Raw genomic sequence first — 20,563 nt, forward strand, 5'->3', positions numbered from 1 at the left:
TTTCACCCAGTTCTAAGCATTCATACTGCATTTACTAACCATGTTCTGCCAAAGTCTCTGTCTCTCCCAGTTCCTCTCCTCTCTCTCTCTGTCCTCATCCTGCAGGTGGTGACTCATCTCCATCCCATGTTCCTGCAACACCTGCTGGTCCCATATTTAATGAATTCTGTACTACAGCTCAACTCCATGAACTTCATGCAGCAACATGTTCCTGCCTACACCCCCCCCCTCCAATCCCTATCTCACTCTCTCTCTCTCTCTCTCTCTCTCTCTCTCTCTCTCTCTCTCTCTCTCTCTCCTCCTCTCAACCCAACCGGTCGAGGCAGATGGCCGCCCCCCCTGAGCCTGGTTCTGCTCGAGGTTTCTGCCTCTTAAAGGAAGTTTTTCCTTGCCACTGTTGCCAAGTGCTTGCTCATCGGGGGATCTGTTGGGTCTCTTTAAATAAATTTATCAAGAGTTTGGTCTAGACCTGCTCTATATGTAAAGTGCCTTGATGTAACTTTGTTATGATTTGGCGCTATACAAATAATTCTGATTTGATTTGATTTCTTTCTAAAGGTCCATATTGTCCAAAGCATAGATGTTAAAGGTCCATAGAGCCTAAAGGTAGACCTCCAAGTGGCCATTTTGATACTATATATATATATATATATATGTATTACGAAGGGATTGTTCATGCTATAGTAACGTAAAAAATTAATAATAATAATAAATAACTTCTTATATTATGAGCCTATACTGGTCAATGAAAAGTTATCACTCGGGTTACACTACAAGAAAAGCAAGAAGTGAAAATAGTACTGAGAAATGTATATCATCACAACCCAGCACCACACCACCACAGTAGAGCTTAACTTTGTGTATTCCCTTTCTTGTAGTGTGCTTTTCCCTCCTGTCCTCTCCCCATGCCCCCTCCTTGCCGGCGCTGAATCATCACAGCCTCTTGTTCCTGTTCAATACCTGCTGCTGCAATAGTTAATATGAGTTATCTATCCATCTTCTACCGCTTGTTCCATTTCTGAGTTGTGGCAATGGGTTATCATCAACTGCAATTCTGAAAATTTCTTTGATTACTTATCACTGTTATTTTTACTTATTGCGCTTTACTAATGCATTTAGTGGTACCACTTGTAATGGGGGTTCATGGTCTGCAACAATCTAAGATCTGGCTGGATGCATATCCGTTAATCCATGTATATTTTGCGTTGTGCTGGCTTGAGGAAGGATTCAGACGACAATCAGTTACTGGTTACTCTTATATAAGGCAGGGTGGTGGATTTGTCTGGACAAATCAACTGAAAAGTCTCCTCAACAGGAGTTTAAATTATTTAAATTCAACTGAGTTGTTTTTTGCTTTTTTTATTTGAAATGATACTGGCTTCTCCCAAAAGATAAAACATGTACAAGAGGTGTCATTGTGGAAAAAAATAATCTCTCAGCTTTTATTTACACAAAGTGGCATGTCCAAAATTATTCATAACATTTGCAAACTGTCACAGTCTATGGGAAAGTCCAAGGTTCTGGGTCATTTCCAAAAAACAAACAAACAAACAAAAAAAAAAAACTTTTCTGTTGAATAAAAGTAACTTTAAGTCAAAACTTACAATGTGTGTGAATAATTTCAGGTTTAACTGTAAATACCATGTTTAATAAAGAACAGAATGGCAAGTTGCAGCATAATAGCCAGTAAAGGTAAAGCAGAGGACAAGCAACACAGAACAGAGGTGGGAATCAAAAACCACTCTGAGCAGACAGCAAATATCCAGTAAATTAAATGTTCATTTACCACATGACGGTTCTGACAAGGAGGATCCAGATGAGGGGTGTGTATCACAAAACTGGATTTCAGTTTAGGGAGGTAACTTCTGGTGTTTCACGGTAGCTAGCTTCAATCGAAAGCTAATATGCTTTCTGTTGGGGTATATTATCATGCATGTGTGATGCTAGACCTATTTTGGGGGTGCCAGAAAATCTGTAAAGACAGATAACGAAAAGAAATCCCAGTTATGTTAATCCAGGCTCTCGGGCAGAAGCCATGTCCTGTTATATTAGTTCACAAAGAATTTAAAAGATCACCACCCTGTGTTACTAATAGTGTACCAACTCATTTTTTACTTATACTGTTCTGCCTGACGGAGTCAGAGACACTGAATGTAGAAAAGGAGTACTTTATCTGTTGTATATTGAGCCTGTCTTTGTGTCATTTTTTTTAATTGAGTACACAACTTGAGCGGATTCTGTTCCACTCCAGTACAATAGAGGTGAATTGGAGTTTTTTTGTGTGCAGTAATATCTGAAAACAAAAAACAAAAACAAAACCCAAACCATTTGATGACTCAGCAGCAGTTTATTACAAAGATGTGCCTTCACCTTACTGGAAGGGCAGCAGTGTTATTCTCACAAGCACATCAAAACGAAAGGCCACACAACCCAACCTAACAATTTTGTCCAGAAAACAGCTGATACAGCTATGATTCGAGCCACATAAAGGGAAATTAAATGGTAGTGGCCACTGTGGAGACTAGGAGAAGAATCAAGTGGTTATTTCTGTCAATTTGTTTACTGTCCAGGTTGTCAACATCTTCCTTTGAGGGCACAGAAAAAACTATGGCTCAAACTGGGGTGATGTCAAAGGTTTGATTTATTCCAGCTCCACCAGCAGGTCTCCCTCTCCCACTGTCTCCCCTGGCTTACACTGGACACTTTTGACCTGTGAGGATACATGCGCACACAGTTAAAACAGTTAGAACATGAAAGATGCTACATTGTTTTAAGTTTAAGGTGAGTAGTCTGTTTTGTCATCAAATGCATTGGGATTTATGGGCCTGAAGTCAGGTCCATAAATATTTTGACATTCACAGAATTTTCTTCATTGGCTCTGTACAGCAGTGGATTTCAAATGGAACAATGAAGATGTGCTTTAAGAGTAGACTTTCAACTGCAATTTGAGGGTATTTGCATGACTTGGCCATTGCAGAACATTCCACTTCTTTGCCTTGAAAAAAAAAAAAAAACAAAAACCCTCATACTGACCAATAGACTTTCGAATTCATCCTGATGTTTTTAAATCAGCAGTCAAATCATCAATAAATATAAGAGAACCAGCTGGCAGCTATATATGCCAGTGCCATTCCACTACCACCATGCTTCACTGACAAGGTGCTGAGCTTTTCCCTCGTTTCTCCGTACTCTTCTTTTTCCATCATTCTGGTCAAAGTTGATCTTTGACTCATCTGTGCATTGGATCATGTTCCAGAACTGTACAGGCTCTTTTTGATGTTTTTGGCAAGCACTTATCTGGCTCTTCCACTGGCTCACCAATGGTTTACATGGTGAACCCTCTGTATTCACTCTGGTGAAGTCTCTTAATTTTCAACTTCAACCAAGATATGCCTACCTCTTGGAGAGTGTTCTTGATCTGGCCAACTGTTTTGATGTGGGCTTTCTTACCCAGGGAAAGGATTCTTCAGCCATTCACCACACTTGCTTTCTGTGGTCTGCTCTGCACTCTGTCTTTTTAACAATATAAAAAATTTATTGATTTGGCCAGACAAAGATTTAGCTGTTTCCCTGATGGGTTTGTTTTGATGATTTTAGCCTAATGATGGCTTCCTTCACTGATCGTGACAGCTCCTTGGTCCTAACCAGATTCCAAACACAAATACTACGTTTGAAATGAACTGTAGATCTTTTTTGTGCTCCTTCTAAAGGAAATAATGAGGGACTAATACACCGTAGAACAACTGATCAGCCAATTGTCCCATTAATTTTGGTCCCTGAAAAGTTGGAGGGAAAATACTGTATAAAACATGTTGTAATTTCTGCACCATTCACCTGATTTGAATGCAAATATTCTCAAATTAAAATTGAAAGTCTGCACTTAATGCAGTTCCAATTCAAATCCATTGTGCTGGTGTACAGAGCTGAAATGCTGAAAATTGTGCTAGTGTCGAAATATTTATAGACTTGACTGTAGAGGATGCACAGATGCTGTGGGTCTGTATCAGTGACAAACAATGGCTGCAACACCACTGTCTGTTACCTTTGCTTGCTTGACAGCGGTCAAACTGTTTTGCATCTTCATGGCTTCAATCACACAGATCTCCTGACCTTCTGCAACCTACAATAACATACAAAGAGAGTAAAAACAATGACTTAATGTGCAGCTTGTCTTTCAGCCCAGAAAAAAATCCCAAACTGAAGAAAGCTCCAGTTCAACTTCAGTCAGCAGGGTGCCACATCACTTTCATTACAAATCACTCAGACCTGAAACCTATAGTATGTGAATTGAAGGCACATTGTGGCTGTATGAAAAGGTGGGTTCTCTTTTGGTTAGTTGGATCCAATCCTGTAACATCCACTGAATCACAGACTAAAAAAAATTCCACAAATGTATTTTTCTAATTGTGTTTTTTGTAAGCATTTGCGTTTTCATTGTGCTCAGGTAGAATGTATCATTTGTAAGTAAAAGATTATTGTCATTCACATCCTTTCTCACACAACCACCCATGTAGTAAGGCCATGAAATAAGGACATGAGGAATATCATAGTTAAATGCACTTTTTGTACAAAACCTAAAGCTCTGCCCATTTCCCGAAATTGGCTATTATATTGTAATTACATTACACAGTTTTTGCTTTAAGTCAAGTTCAATCAGATTCCACTTCATCTTCCAATGGATGTGTAATGAGCCACATTTAGAATGCCAACTCCATATTTCCAGCTATTTTGGTGCAAGTAACTTAAAAGTAATACAAAAGTAGTTTAATGCCCTACATTTCAAATACAGTAATATTATAATGTAATGAATTACTTTGAATAGACAGTAACAAGTAATAAATAACACATTACAGTTTTGAAGTAACTTGTGAGTTATGAACATATCAGTTGTGTTACCGTGTCTCCAGGTTTGACGGACATTGCCACTACTGTTCCTGGCATTGGTGAACGCAGGATACTACTGGTGTCTTCTGGGACTTTCTCTGGCATGTAGGAATTCAATTGTGCAGCCAACTTTGACAGAACCCTTACCTGAAACTACAAAAAAACATGGAATGTGAGGAAACAGATACCAAATACCCTAACTAACATAAAGGTTGTGGCTGCAGCTTCAAGGGGCAGCTGCTTTAATAGTCTTAACTGGTACTGTTGAGAACAACTGCTTTTGTGTCACTTGGAGAAGCTGCGTGAAGAGTCTCATACATTTGATTCAGTCTGTGTAGTTCATGAGCTGCTACTCCTTCACAATTTGTCAAATAATGGGATATATGTTAAAATTAAAAGAAATGGACAGTCTACATAACTTGTTCATGCACATCAATTTCCTGGATTAAACCTGCTGGTGTCTTTATTGGAACAGCAGGTCATTCTTCTGAAAAGGAAAAAGCCCGAACCTCTCTTTTTTTTTTTTTTTAAACTCCTACTGTAATTGTTTCAATTGCTTCAAGGCAAGCCTAGGGCACATTCTGTTGGGGTGCAAAGTGGTGCTGACCCAAGGTCGCTTTAGGTGGCGCCATGATCAAGTCCTGGCAAAGCTTGCCGAGGTGTTGGAGAGGTACAGTGTGGCAGTGAATCATGCAGAAACATTAACAGAGCCCACACTGGCATGTTTTGTGAGGTCTGGCAGCATGCTCCAGCCTCCCACAGGGGAAAGCCTCACTCCCAGAAAAGAATGCCAGGTGGTGGCAGACCTCAGAAGGCAGCAAGGAAGATTATTAAAACTACTTTTCGGCCAGACATCATCATATGGTCTGCAGTGGAGAAGATGGTCCTCCTTAATCAAGCTCATCGTCCCTTGGGAAGAGGGCAGAGCAGCAGCACATGAACGGAAATACCTCAGGTACACCAAGCTGGCAGCAGAATGCCAAGAGGCTGGCTGGAGAGACAGGAGGTTACCCCATGGAGGTTACCCCATGGAGGTTGGGTGCCATGGATTTGGATACTACAATCTTTAAGAAATTCAAACAGCAAGAACACTTATGGTTGACAGAAGTGATGCCAGCTGTAGTGCATATCCCAGCATCTCATTTTGGATCTTGATCCAGTGATGTACTGTCACTGTGTTATTGAGTCTTTCCTGAGGAAATGCAGAAGCTAACACCATAGTCATTATCAGTTCTATACTCAGTACTGAAGAAGTCAAGAAAACAGCTTAATGACTATAATTCATTTTCTCGCTTATCAACGTAAACTAGCAGCCTAGAGCTCACAGAGAGAGTTCACTAAATTACATCAACTGTAAGTCAATTCGTTGTTATAGGTGTGCTATTCGATTCAATCTGTAATGGAGAGAGAATTGCTTGAACTGACTTTTAACAATGGCAGTACTATTAAAATCTGACATAAACATTTCTTATGATTGGTGATAGCTGTGTATGTGCAGACTCACCATTGTGCCCAGGTACTGCAAGTTGATCTTCCCTGAAGCGTCTCTGGTCAGACACTAAAAAATAGATAAAATAGCTTTTGCAGTCTAAACTGCCCCTTTGTGAAACAAACAAGAGGGTGGAAGGAGTGGTGCCTAACCCGAAGAACCCTAAATTATGTGTGTATGTGTTAGCATTTACCTGAAGCATCCTCTGTGTGCCATTGATGGAAAGAGGGAGCAGTGGGGAGGCCAGATTCCACTGTCCACTGACTTCTACTGTTCCGCCATCCACCTCGACCTACAGACAGATTGTTGTGTTCCACAGTGACATACTGGTGTAAGCCTATGCAGGGACTCAAGATGCATCACATACCTTTCCCTTATCTTAGGCTTGATGAACTGTTAACTCACATTAAGTATTTAATTTCTCTTTTCTTATCAGTTGAGCTGCACCTCATGCTTCAGCTTCAGTGTTTCCAGTGATGTACTTTTCTAGTCTCAAATTACATCAAATCAGATTTATTTGTATAGCACCATTGCACCATAGCACTATTGATACATTTAATTTATATGTGGGTCAAAATATTTCATTTATATATAGATTTGATAGACAATTCCTCTTTTAACCAATGTATGTAACTCATCTAAAACATCAATAAAAGATTATTTATATTTAGATTTATGATTAACTGAATTTAGCTCATCAGCTGAGGGGTACATCTTAGATACTCACATTGTAAACATTTCCTGATTTGACAACTTCCACAGCATAACACCCCTCCCCAAGCTGCACACACAGCTCCCAGTGGCTCCTCTCCACAGGGGTGGGAGACAATCTGGAAGACATACTCATTTAATGTAAACAGGAGCAAGAACATCAGGCGATTTTTGGGGAGTCAAAACATTGTATAGATGTAATCTGGAGATGACATTTCATTTTACAGTGTCTGTTAATGAGCTCAGTGCATTCCTGCCCTTTCTAAGTGTTCATTCATTTAAATTAGTCTGCTCAGGATAAGTAAGTCTGCACTGTTGTAAATATTAAAAAAGGAGGGACCACACCCATGTACATCCTTACTTCAGGCTGCCTAGCACCTTCTGTGACCGAAGCTGAACTGTGACATAGAGTGCTGCTGCTGAGGCCAGCAGCTCCCTGCGTTTGCCTGCCTCCAGTTGGTGACCTTTGAAGCCATCTGGGTAAACCTCCGGGAGGAAGTTGGTGCTGATGTCACCAGAAATGAAGCGTGGGTGGGTGATGATTTCCCGCAAGAGAGAAATATTGTGGGTTACACCTGGAGAGAATAAACCTCATTAAAAAAAAAAAAAAAAAAACCCCAAACATATGCCTTAAAATACAGTACAATTCAAAGGTTTGGGCACACCTTCCCATTCAAAGAAAGAGGAAAATGCATCCAAGTTGTTGACTGGTGCTGTATCCTCAGTGTAAAAATACTAAGGTGTACCTCTGATGACATAATTATCCAGAGCGTCCTCCATCCGGGCCAGGGCTTCACCTCGTGTAGCTCCATAGGTGACCAGCTACAGGTAACACAATAACTTACTGCATAAACACACCCTTGTGGAATAACATTTATCTAACATTTATCATAATCTATTTATTGGCGTGACAATTTGTTCCTAAAAATATTGGCCAAATAGCTTCCCTTCATTGGCTCCTAGTAAAATTCAGAATAGAACTCAAAATCCTTCTCCAAACATACAAAGCTCTGAATGAGCAAGCTAATGCACATTTAGTACTACCAGGTTGCAGTCACTGCATGTTTCCTGTGTGTTTTGTTTGTATTTTTCATATCCTCCTGCATTTGTCCTTTCTCCATCCCTTTACCGAGTCCCCTACTACTCTCCTTCATGCCTGCTTTCACCGTCTTTCAATGCCGGTTGGGTTTCTTTAACAACTACATCAAGAGTTTGGTTAAGACCTGCTCTGTGAGTAAAGTGCCTTGATGTAACTGTTATGATTTGGTGCTGTATAAAAAAAATTTGATTTAATTTAATTAAATGCTAAATATGACACTGACCTTGGAGATCATGGGATCATAATAGATACTGATGTCACTTCCCTCCTCAATTCCACTGTCCACACGGACCTGACAATGAGACAGAAGAGATATCGTTTTCAGAGTGTGAGGCTGGTGTTCTAAATACTGATGAAGAATTGACTATTTTACAGAATGGTGTCTAATGAAACTTTAAGACTCAGACACACGCATGCACGCTTACATTCTTGAGGTTGAGTGGCTCTTGGTACTCAGACAACCGTCCAATAGAGGGAAGACCAAAAGACTTGTACGGATCCTGTCAGATTAGAAAAACACCTCAGGTTTTCACAGCAGTCAGACCAGCAACTTCAGATGACATTTGGTGTTCTGTCACTGTCACAGCTGAACATTATTGATCAGTAACATCAAACTTTAGAGCAGCATCGCTGTCGAAACATTACAATCAAGAGGGCAGAGGGCGTGGCGCCATCACCCTGAAAAAGGAAGTGCTTTGGCTTACAATTCACCACACATAATCAGCGTAACATGCTGAATCCATCTATCAGTTATTACTGAGCACCAACAACTGGACACAGGAAGTTGGCAAGCCTCCTTTATTAAATGACCCCTCCTGCACCTTTTATCAAACAAGCTCACATTCAGTCACTTCCATTTCAAGACACTGAAGATGAAAAGTCATCTGGGCAATTCTGGGCACCTCTAACAGGATATCGTAACTTTTACATATAGTATCGTATAAGCACCAACTTTTGAACACCGGTTCTGACTCCCACCTGGAACATGTCTATGTCAATACTGAATTAGACGCAGAGCACCGCCTCGTGGACACAGGATGTAAGCCAAACAACAAACAAGATTTTCACAATATTTACAGGGTGTGCTTTCCACATTCTACATTACAACATGACATCACATTGGTGGATGTTCTCTATTGCCATATATTGGACACTAATAACAACAACCATATAAAACTCCAGCATACATTGCCCAATCTACCCATAATTTTGCGCACGTGATAAGACTCCTGCCTGAGCACCTCTATGTTTCAGGGTGTGCTCTCCACATCATACACTATGACATGACATTGCTGGAAGTTCTCTGGCATCACAAAACGTACACTCAACAGTGATTTCTTAAAAATAACATACATTGTCAAATCTGCCCTAAATTTTACACACTTGCACATACACCCACTCTGAACAGGTCCATGTATCAATACTGAGTCACACACCTAGCGCCACCTCCTGGAAAGAGGATTTCAGCCTCATTATGCAAACATCGTTGGAAATTATGAGATATTTACAAGACGTTTTTGTTGTTTTCTTGTTCACAGTGTACATTTCCACATAACGTAAAACAAGAGAGAGACTCTCTCCACTTCAAATTAATCTTCACCTGGAAATGTATGTGTGGAGAATATATAGAGCCAAACAAAAAAAGTTTGTTGGCCTATATCTGTTTTCCTTTTTTTGACACACACCTCTGCATAGATTCGACTCTCAATGGCCCAGCCATTTATTGGGATGTCTTCCTGTTTGTGCTGCAGTCTGTAACCCTTGGCAACCCGAATCATCTGCTCCACCAGGTCCAGGCCAGTGATGCATTCTGTTATTGGATGTTCCACCTGGGGTCACAATTAAATGAAGAAGATACAGGTTTCTGCAAAACTTAAGGATCACTCACTGGCGTTTTTCCAGGAATTTTAAATGAATCTTATGGTCATCAGGTGGTTTGTAATGGAAACGGTTTCAGATTGCCAATTCAAACTCCATGCATTGCTTAACACATGGTGACAAGTGGTTAAAAACTCCGCTTGGGTAAGTTTGGCCAAGTTGTTCCTGCTGTAGCCTCACTTTTTTGGCGTGATTGATGCACATGTGCACCAATCATCTTCGATTGATTGATGCACATGTGCACTACACAAATAACAAACAAAACAAACACACATCCTTTTGTCTCACCTGCAGTCGTGTGTTCATCTCCAAAAAGTAAAAGTTTTTCTTAGAGTCCACCAGGAACTCCACAGTCCCAGCACTTGAATACTGCACAGCCTTTGCCAACTGTACTGCCTGCTCTCCCATCGCCTGCCGGGTATCTTGATCCAGGAAAGTGCTGGTAGGACATGAAACTCCAAATCAGCATAGTAAAGGGTCTAATTGAAACAAGTTCAAAAAATAAACACACCTTTTTCTCAACACTTAAAATTTACAGCACTTAAGCACTGATTACTGCAAAAGTAACCACGCTGATAAGACATCAACAGTAGGCTCACTGAGTACTCCGTTAGGACCTATTATTTGGCACTTTAGTAATGTAGTTATCTAATCAGCCAATATAGCAGCAGCAGGTGCTAAAGTTGAATGTGACAGATTATTGCTGGTCTGTGCAGCTGTCAAGTCAAGACAATGCAGAAACTCAGAAGAAAGCACCCAATTAACCAATATCTGCTGAACTGAGGAAATCCCCAGTGTTGCTAAAAATGTTTAGGTGGGAAATGACACTGATGAATAATCACTGTTTGCTGATACCGTGGTATGAAAAAGTTTAGGCACCCCCCAGAGGCAGCATAATAATTTACCGTAATTTCTGGACTATAGAGCGCCCTTGAATATAAGCCGCACCCGCTAAATTTAATGAGAAAAACAGTTTTGTACATATCGGCTGCACTTGTTTATAAACTGCAGGTGTTGGAAATATGGGAGGAAATGGCATATTGCAGGAATTATGTTACACAGAAAGATTTCGCCTTTTCGCCAGATCAATCGCCTTTAACTTGAAAGCTGCATTGTATGCATTGCTTCGTGTGTTTTCCATAAGGGTGGTGCACTGTGACCTGTTCAGTAATTTCATTAGTCTAATGTGACGCTAAATGTATTGGCGGTATGACGCTTGTTACCCATAAAAATCCATAAACTAGCCACATAGTTGTTTAAGATGCAGGATTCAAAGAGTGTGAAAAAAGTAGTGGTTTATAATCCGGAAATTATGGTACTCTATCTTTACAGGAAAAGGTCACATTGTCATGCCATTCATTTTCAAATAAAAGATGAGTAAATTCTTTTTCCTCCACTGCACCCATTTTCCATGGCAATGACGGCAAATGTGTTGCCATAAAAAAGGAATTCCTTTGAACTCCATCACACATAGTCCAATCTGCAATAAATTTGATAAGACTTCCGCCCTGAACATCTGTGTTCATACTGAGTCACACACAGAACGCCACCTCGTGGACACAGGTGGTCAGCCTAAGAATAAACATCAGATTTAAATGATATTTACAGGGTGTTCACCACATAACCCAGGATGCCATGACATGACACAGGATTGGTAGATGTAGACTCCCGCCCTAAACACATCTATATCAATACTGAATCACATGCAGAGCGCCACATGGACACAGGATGTAAGCCAAACAGCAGATTTTCACATCCATCCACATCACTTCCACATCCTACATGACAACATGACATCAGATTGGTGAATGATCTCTATTGCCATATATTGGACACTAATAACAATAACCCTATAAAACTCCACCATACATTGCCCAATCTACCCATAATTTTGCACATGTGATAAGACTCGTGCCCTGAACACTATGTTTCAGGGTGTGTTCTCCACATCATACACTATGACATGACATTGCTGGAAGTTCTCTGGCACCACAAAGTATACACTCCACACTATAACTAACATACATTGTCCAATCTGCCCCAAATTTTACATACTTGCTCATACACCCACTCTGAACAGGTCCATGTATCAATACTGAGTTACACACCTAGCGGAACCTCCTGGATCCAGGATGTCACCCTCATTATGCAAAAATCATCCAAGCTGTGTGATATTTAAGACGTCTTCTCCACAGTGTGCACGTCCACATAACGCAAAACTGATGGGTGCTCTCTGGTGCTGAATAGTGGACAATCACAATATGTTACACACACCACTCACAGCTAAAACTTAAATTTTTGAGTTTGAGTGGGGGCGTGTCCAGGGGCCTCAGAGTTGCGCAGGTGTGGGAAGGCCTGTTCAATACTGCTTGCAGCTTCAATTACTCTTTTTTCTACTTAGCTGCACTGTGATTTGCTTTAACAATACAGCAGAGATTGAAAATAAAGTTGACTATGACTTGTAAAGCAACAGTTCAGCACTCAGTCATTCATTGTACAGAAACTTTCAATTGTTGTGAATGTTTTAAATAAACACAGAAGCTACCAGAAGATAACACAAAACTATTTTAAAATGCAACAGTGAAAACTGACAAAAAAATGAAACAACAAAGCAAAGCCCCTGTAGTTGCTGCTGTGGTCAGTCTTCACTGACTGACCTGGGAGCCTCCTCCACCACCTTCTGATTCCTCCTTTGGATAGAGCACTCCCTCTCATTCAGCCAGAGAGCATTTCCATGCTTATCAGCCAGCACCTATAAGAAGCACACACATACATGTGCATAAACACATACAAAAAAAGCAGTTCATTTTCTATTTTTTAATACAATCTTCATTACACACATCATCACTTTTTAACACCTAAGGTCTCCCACCTGGATCTCTATGTGTCTGGGATTGTCTATGTACTTCTCAATGAGCAGTCTGTCATCACCAAAGCTTGATTCTGCCTCCTGGGATGAGAACCGGAAACCTTCCCTGAATATGACACAGAATTGTTTTGGTTTTCTATTTTTTGTGTGTGTGTTTTTTTTTAAACACAGTCGTGTGTAACAGAGGATCTCTGACACATCTATACAGATATGTGAGCAAATACAATACTGCTCCACCACCCGCCCCCAATTATTTATATTACCAGCCACTCCACTGTTTAAAAAAAAAATTATTAAAATTGTTGAACTGAATTTGAGCTGGACTGTGGACATGACAACATAAAAAAAAATAAAAAATAAAAAAATGAACACAATATCCTGTTGCAGGAACCTCTGGGCTGAGATTTTGAGTCCTACCTAATAGGATTTAGCATTAGCAGACATCTATTGAAGTGGGAAGTAGCTGCACTAAGTTTCTACATTCTTGTTCCAAAAAAGATAAGATCCTCACTGCTTCCAGGAATTGGGCTTTGTACATAATATTCATGTATGAAGATGTTTTGAAGAGAATAGGGTAGAGAGAATAAACAGAAACAGGTCGACTACCTGGTCTCCTCATCATTCCAAGCTATCCTCATTCCTTTCCCCCCTCCTCCTGCAGATGCTTTTATCATCACTGGATAGCCTAGCAATAACACAAATGTCAACACTCAAACTGTAAACATGACTCAGTTAAACCACACAAATGTCAACACCAGCAGCCCCAGTGATAGCATAGGTTTGTCCACCAACAGGCAAGTTCGTATACAGATGCACTTATTCTGCAATGCAATCTTGATCCAGGAATTTAATTTGGAGTACTGTGAATATTTATTCCACCACTCTTCAACTGTGTTTGCCAAAAATAAACAGACAGAATGTCAAAATGCTGTTCATACAGATTATCGGCACAAACCACTATCAAATGCCATTAAACTTCATTCAGCTAAAGAGTATTCTTCCTTGAATACCAGCTCTTGCACCTAGACTATGAAACGCATGTGGTTTCGGAATTAGCTATCGGGATCAAGTCGGTATTTTATTCCTGAGTCCCTGGCCTCAAGTCCTTTTGAAATGATGAGCCAGTATAAAAAAAACAAACAAATGCATACAGTTGAAATGTAAAGAGACAAGCCACAAAACTGCAGACAGACACAGACACATCTTGTCTCAATTGTAGCGATAACTTACCAATGTCCTGTGCTATCTTTACAGCTTCCTCAGCAGTCTGACAAACACATGGATACAGTTAGGGGTGGTGATACATCACAGTAATTTTCCAGTTACTGTCTTTTCCATGTTCTGAACTACACTTACCAGTCCACATGCTCTAGTATGATTATGAATATGGATAAAGAACAAGATGGGTATCATACGGTCAGTCAAACAGTGGTCACAATTGTGCAGTTGCGTGTCTTTGCATAAAATTGTTGAAAATTGTTGAAATCTTATGTGAGATTCTTACCTTATTAAGAATTGTTAATAATAAAAATCTGTGATTTTTTTTAAGGATAATTCATTGCTTGATTGATTGTGTATAAGTATTTGACCTCTTAGCAGGCTGACTGATCTCAGTGGAAATGTTATGCGCCACACAATAATGAAATACAAAGCATTTGTATGTGATCCTGTTTTTATAATGTTTCTGGTTGTGTATTATGCAAGTGTTGAACTCCATATTGTTATACATGTAACAGGAGACATTCTTAATATGGCTCATTATAGTGTTCATTAACAAGACACAATTGGATGAATTTGAAATGAATAGTAAATACTGATGCCCACAAAGAAACCTTCCTATGTGAATACCTTGACAACTCCATCAAATCCTGGGATTGTGTTGACTTTAGCAGCCTTAGCAATTAGCTTGCTCTCAATTTTATCCCCCATCGCCAGAATAGCATGAGTGTCAGGGCCAATGAACGTCACACCCTCTGCGGCCTGTACCAAAATAAAACAACCATGACATTTAGATTTCAGGTGTATTAAAAAAAATATATATATAGGTCATAAGAGTTCTGTAGTCTCTTAATTTATCATGGGAGTGTTCTAGGTGCAATAAACCAATAAGTGAGTCACCTCCCAGTCTCTATCAATCAGGTATACATACACTCTGTCCTGATGGGAATGAAAAGGTTGAGCAATCAATATGCTATGCACAACTTTACCAAGAGTTAACTGCACAAATCACAAAATTAGACAAACTACTTATGTAGTAGGAACATGCTGTTCTTTTGATAATGGGCCTTAAAAATATACTACATCAATGACTTGATACCAGACTTTTGTTGGTCAGTCATGCAACCGTTTCCACAGTGTCAAGGTGGCAATGCTCCTCAAACTGTTCCTGAACACACTTCATTTTAATATTAATACATCCATCCATCCATCTTCTAACACTTTTTCGTTTCCAGATCGCAGGTTGCTGGAGACAACCTGTCCAGGGTACACCCTGGACAGGTTGTCAGTCCATCATAGAGTCAACATACAGAGACAGACAGAGACAAACAACCACTCACGCTCACATTCAGACTTACGGACAATTGAGAAACTTTACCAGTTAGCCTCGACATGCATGTCTTTGGATGGTGGGAGGAAACCGGAGTAACCGGAGGAAACCCACACAGACACAGGGAAAATATGCAAACTCTGCACAGAAAGGACCCAGGCCGGAAACCGAAACTTATTGGTCATGAACAGCTATGGTTATGTCCTAAATTAGGGAGGTATCAGTCATAAAAAGGTGTAGTACAACAATGTTTAAACATTTTCTTGTTCTTTCTTGTTCCTTTCACTTAATTTTAGAGATTGAGTCACCTCAAGGTGAAAATCTTTTCCGAAAAAGACCACATTTTGTGCGCATGTGTGTGTGTTGCCAAGTCTGTTCCCTTAACCATTGTGTGGAACCTGAGCATTAATGTGATAAATAATTAATCTGATAAATGAAACTAATTAGAAAATTACACTGCAGCAAATTGGCTGCTGCAGAAAATTGGTAGGTGACTGTGTATTACTCACCAATCGCTTTGCAAAGTCTTTGTTTTCAGAAAGAAACCCGTAGCCTGGGTGAACCTTGGTAAAGGAAAAAAAAAAAAAAACATAATTAAATGTTTTTCAGACACGAGACTATAGCTACAAGAAATTACCCTGGATATATTTTAGAAATACTGTATATTGGACACACTGCAAAGGCAGACACTTTAGAGACAAAACAAACTGAGAAAATTGATGAACCACAAACCGCAACTTTTAAACTAAAGTGATACATCTTCTAACTGAAGCTCCAATATGGCAAAGGTAAGTTGGCCCATATTCCACCAACATCGCAAAATAAAACCCAATTATTCAAATAAAGCCAGACTGAAATTAGCACCATCTCAGAATTGTTACATTAATACATTCTAGCCCTAATTCAGGCCCATTTTACAAAATCTGGTTTTGTGCATGTCTAACAATGAAATGATCCAAAGAGAGGTGAAATTTACAGCACTGGTTTTATCTGCAGCAGAACCAATGCTCCTAATGGAGCTTTATGATATCGATACAATATAAAAACAAACTTACAAAAAGAAGCAAGACAGCTGCCATTATAAATGTTATAGCCAAGGCTTGGCACACTATGGCCAACAGATGTTTACTCTGTCTGCCACAGATGCAGCATTCTGGGTTCAAAGTCGGCCAAAGGACCTATGCTGCAGTGGCAGTCCAATGCTCGCCAGATTATCTGAGCATTTTCTACCACAGGGTCATGAATAAATGGACAGGACATGGTTGGCAGAAAAAACCGTGGTCTTCTCTTTTTTTTTTTTTTTTTTTTTTAACTTCATTTCATGTTAAGCTCATAAGAATTGGAATAAATATGCTTTATTGATTAACTGAATTTGCAAACAATGTTAGTGGTGTAACATGATTTTTAAAAGCTTTTTTTTGTTTCTCACACAAAAAGGCAGACATTCTTTGACATGCAGCTATGCTAAACCTGAAAGTCACTACGTTTGCATGACACCTAAAAGAACAGAATTATTGCATGTGCTTAAGTTTTGCGCCAAGCTATGACCCAGAAGTCAAACAGCATTTAAAACGTAAACGTAGGAGGTCAGTCAAAAAAATTCAACTAACATGTCGAACATGGCAATGTCTGCAGCAAAAGCTAATTTAATTTCGCTTTTTTTCATTCCACCTCTGTTGTGGTCTGTGATGTCATAGGTCAATCAGTAGTGCCCCATTATCCACAAGCTGAAAGAGTGCATATCACCACCTATCATAGCAGAAGCGACATCATTTCAATAAATACATTTATTTCACTGGGACGAGGACAGAAGTCTGATTAGATGACTTTATCGAGCTATAACCATAGCTTGACTTAACTCTGCATGTAAATGTACTGACTGATGGAACCAAAGTGCCCATAAAGGCAGTTGAAGTGTTGGAAGAGTAATTTTTACGGATGCAATATGGCTGCTGCACTGTTGAGTCCTAAGGCCATAAAAGGTATTCATTTTTTTTAATATAATGTTTATATATATATACTAAACAAAAGATTAGGCACACTATATAGGAGAAATAAGTTGTAATCTATTGAGTTTATTCATGATGTCTACCACCGCACCACTTACAGCTTGTGCTCCAGTCACTCTGATGGCATCCATGATGGCATCCATGTTCAGATAGCTCTTACTTGTAGGAGCGGACCCAACACACACTGCTTCATCTGCCATCTTCACATGGACCTAGTCACATACAGGAGGTCAAGCCCAGTCTTTCGCTGTGCCCTAAAATACATCAAAAAAGGCTAAAACCGGATTTCTAATTGGAACAGCAGATCACATGTACTGACTCACAGCACTGGAATCCACATCACTGTGAACAGCTACAGTCTGAATACCCATCTTTTTGCATGTCTTGATCACCTGATGGAGAAACACAAAAGAATGCTACAGTCAACCATGTATTGTGTTTATGTGGGTATAGATAATTGTGTGCTGTGGTAAATGCACTATAATATTTAGTTAGTGTGGGGTGGGTGTATTTCTTCTATTTACTCTGCAAGCAATCTCTCCTCTGTTGGCAATGAGGATCTTATCAAAGGTCTGTGAAGAGAAACAGATTAGGAGGTTTATCATTAGCTTAACAAGGACATTCTTCACTCTAAAACAACAGCTTTGTTTACCCACTTGCTCAGGAGTAGTTTCCACATGGCATTACACTCCTTAGGAGAAAGTTTCCCTCCTTTTGTTACCACATCAGTGTTTACCTTTTCACTGGGACTGTAGACTGTAGAATACTGAACCTTGCCATGGACTCCACTACATCTGGACTGGAGTGAAGCATACTGAAATACAAATCAAATCAAAATCAAATCAAAATCAGATTTATTTGTATAGCTCCAAATCATAACAAAGTTACATCAAGGCACTTTACATATAGAGCAGGTCTAGACCAAACTCTTTATAAATTTATTTAAAGAGACCCAACAGATCCCCCATTGAGCAAGCACTTGGCAACAGTGGCAAGGAAAAACTTCCTTTAAGAGGCAGAAACCTCGAGCAGAACCAGGCTCAGGGAGGGGGTTGAGAGTGGGAGAGAGAGAGAGAGAGAAATACACAAACCTAATCTCAATCATTTGTTTACAATGTAAAGCCTTATTGCCAAATTTAAATAATTTAATAATATATTAATGTACAAAATGTAACAACAACTTGTTTCAACAGTAAACTGGAAACGAGCTTAATGGATATTTACCGTCACTGGAGAGCAATACTTTTTCGGTAAAATGCAACCCTAACACTGTGTGCATGTGATCATCATATAGAATACAAACAAGTTCAGTGTTTCCCCTACCATTATATTAGGGGGTCGCCCCGGCCTCCCAAAGGCACCTCCAGTCCCCCCCAGAAGGTCAAGTTAATTTAATATAATTTATTTTTCTATATAGTGCCAGACCACAACAGACATCATTTAAGGTTACTTTTCTTATATAACATGTCTATAGCTACCTTGTGCTTTTATTAAACAACATAGTAATTTGTTATTTATTTTTATTTACGCGACTGAATGTAATTATTGTCTCTCCATGTTCGCACAGTTCTCCTCTAAGCTCTGTATCACACACGGTGGCCTACATATACAGGGAAATATGTACTTTCCACTCCTTACATCATAAAACACATGTATCTGTACTTCTACTTAAGTACAGAGTGTGAGTACTTTTGCCACCTCTGCGGACCATCTAGCAGCCTGTCTGCGGATCTCAATAAATGGGCCAGAAGTTTCAGACTTCCCATATGAAGAGGCGCTGGAATTGTTCTTCCATAAGCACAGGAAGATTCACTGCAATGACCAAACTCCTTATTGTTCAGTTCTATTGTATTATATATTGTTGTCATTAAAAAATATCATGATTCCGATTCATTTTGGACCCGTTGGTTTCTCGGTTCTGCTGACATCTAAACTAATCGCTACAAAACTAATATTTCAGTGTTACTGAAATTAAATTTTCATCAAATAATTGCACTTTGTCGAAGGCAAAACCACAACTGACATTCCGACAAAAGTCTTTTCTTTATGGTTTAGAGGTTTACACATTTTGGAAGAATAACCTTTGCTTTAACTGCAACGAACTCTTCGCATCTGCTCGTCGGGTTTGTGGTTTGTTTCACTGCCCACTGAGGGCCACAGGGACAATGGGTACGTGCTGAACAAGAGGACATGTTCTGCAAATTCTGCTCGACTCACCTTAACCGCGAACAGGAGTCTGGCCAAAGACGATGAAATAGTGGGTGCAGCCATATTCTTCGTCTTCTTCCTCTTCTTTCCTCGTCTTCTTGGTTTTTAACGCGGTTGGCAAAAAACGTTATGGTGCATTACCGCCACCGACTGGTATGGAGTGTGTATCGAGCGTCTGACTTAATTGTACTAAGGGAAACTTAGACAATGAAATAAAACAAGATTATATTCTTTTTATCAAACCTGTTCTAAGATATTCTATTAGAGTATCATAACATTTTACATTCAAACTTCTCTGTAGAATGTCTCTTAAACTAACACAAGCTTCCTGTTTTGTGAGGCTCAATATGAGTTTTTATTTCTTCATTACATTTTGGACAGTAAAGTATGACATGTTCTATTGTTTCCTGTTGATCACAAGAGTCACAGTTTCCTGAAAGATGATTTGTCCACCTGTCAGCTGTTTCATTCCCACTTATTCCTTCATGATCTAATGTTATGCTCAGTTCCATAATTTTAATTTGTGCAGCCACGTTGCTCTACAGTGACGGGCTTGTCCTTCTCCTTCTTCTAATTTTTAGGCGGTGTGGTGGAAAAAAGTTGACAAAAACCTTGGAAAAAGAGTCTGCACACATCAGCTGTCTTTTCTTGAGTTTAATAGCATTGGACCGTCCGCATGGACAGTCAGTCAGTGAGAGAGCCCCGAGCTCTCCAAAACATACAGGTTATATAGTGTTATTGATAAGAATGGGGATAGTAAACAAAATATATGGTGTTAGCATCATTCTCATAACAATCTGTCCAGCTGAGACCTTGAGCACCTTGACCATTGACTTTCCTATAACCCCAGCAGAGCTCTCCCATCATA

General features: G+C 39.6%; 1 protein-coding gene across 1 annotated transcript; it reads right to left on the reverse strand.

Annotated features, from left to right (window-relative positions):
- Positions 1–1,403: 1,403 nt before the first annotated feature.
- pcca (propionyl-CoA carboxylase subunit alpha) lies at positions 1,404–19,758 on the reverse strand. Its single transcript, XM_029520543.1, has 23 exons — positions 19,705–19,758; positions 18,224–18,301; positions 18,012–18,059; positions 17,811–17,879; positions 17,586–17,699; positions 15,988–16,041; positions 14,779–14,910; positions 14,161–14,197; positions 13,537–13,615; positions 12,934–13,036; positions 12,719–12,813; positions 10,350–10,500; positions 9,869–10,012; positions 8,609–8,683; positions 8,407–8,475; positions 7,831–7,906; positions 7,446–7,659; positions 7,101–7,203; positions 6,567–6,665; positions 6,389–6,442; positions 4,897–5,037; positions 4,043–4,120; positions 1,404–2,710 (listed from the first exon to the last, which is right to left on the reverse strand). Exons 1-23 carry the CDS (start codon positions 19,756–19,758, stop codon positions 2,642–2,644), a joined length of 2,136 nt encoding a protein of 711 aa, XP_029376403.1. The 3' UTR covers positions 1,404–2,641.
- Positions 19,759–20,563: the final 805 nt, after the last annotated feature.

The sequence above is a fragment of the Echeneis naucrates genome, chromosome 15 (genome assembly GCF_900963305.1).
Source record: "Echeneis naucrates chromosome 15, fEcheNa1.1, whole genome shotgun sequence".
In the NCBI taxonomy this organism is placed as follows: domain Eukaryota; kingdom Metazoa; phylum Chordata; class Actinopteri; order Carangiformes; family Echeneidae; genus Echeneis; species Echeneis naucrates.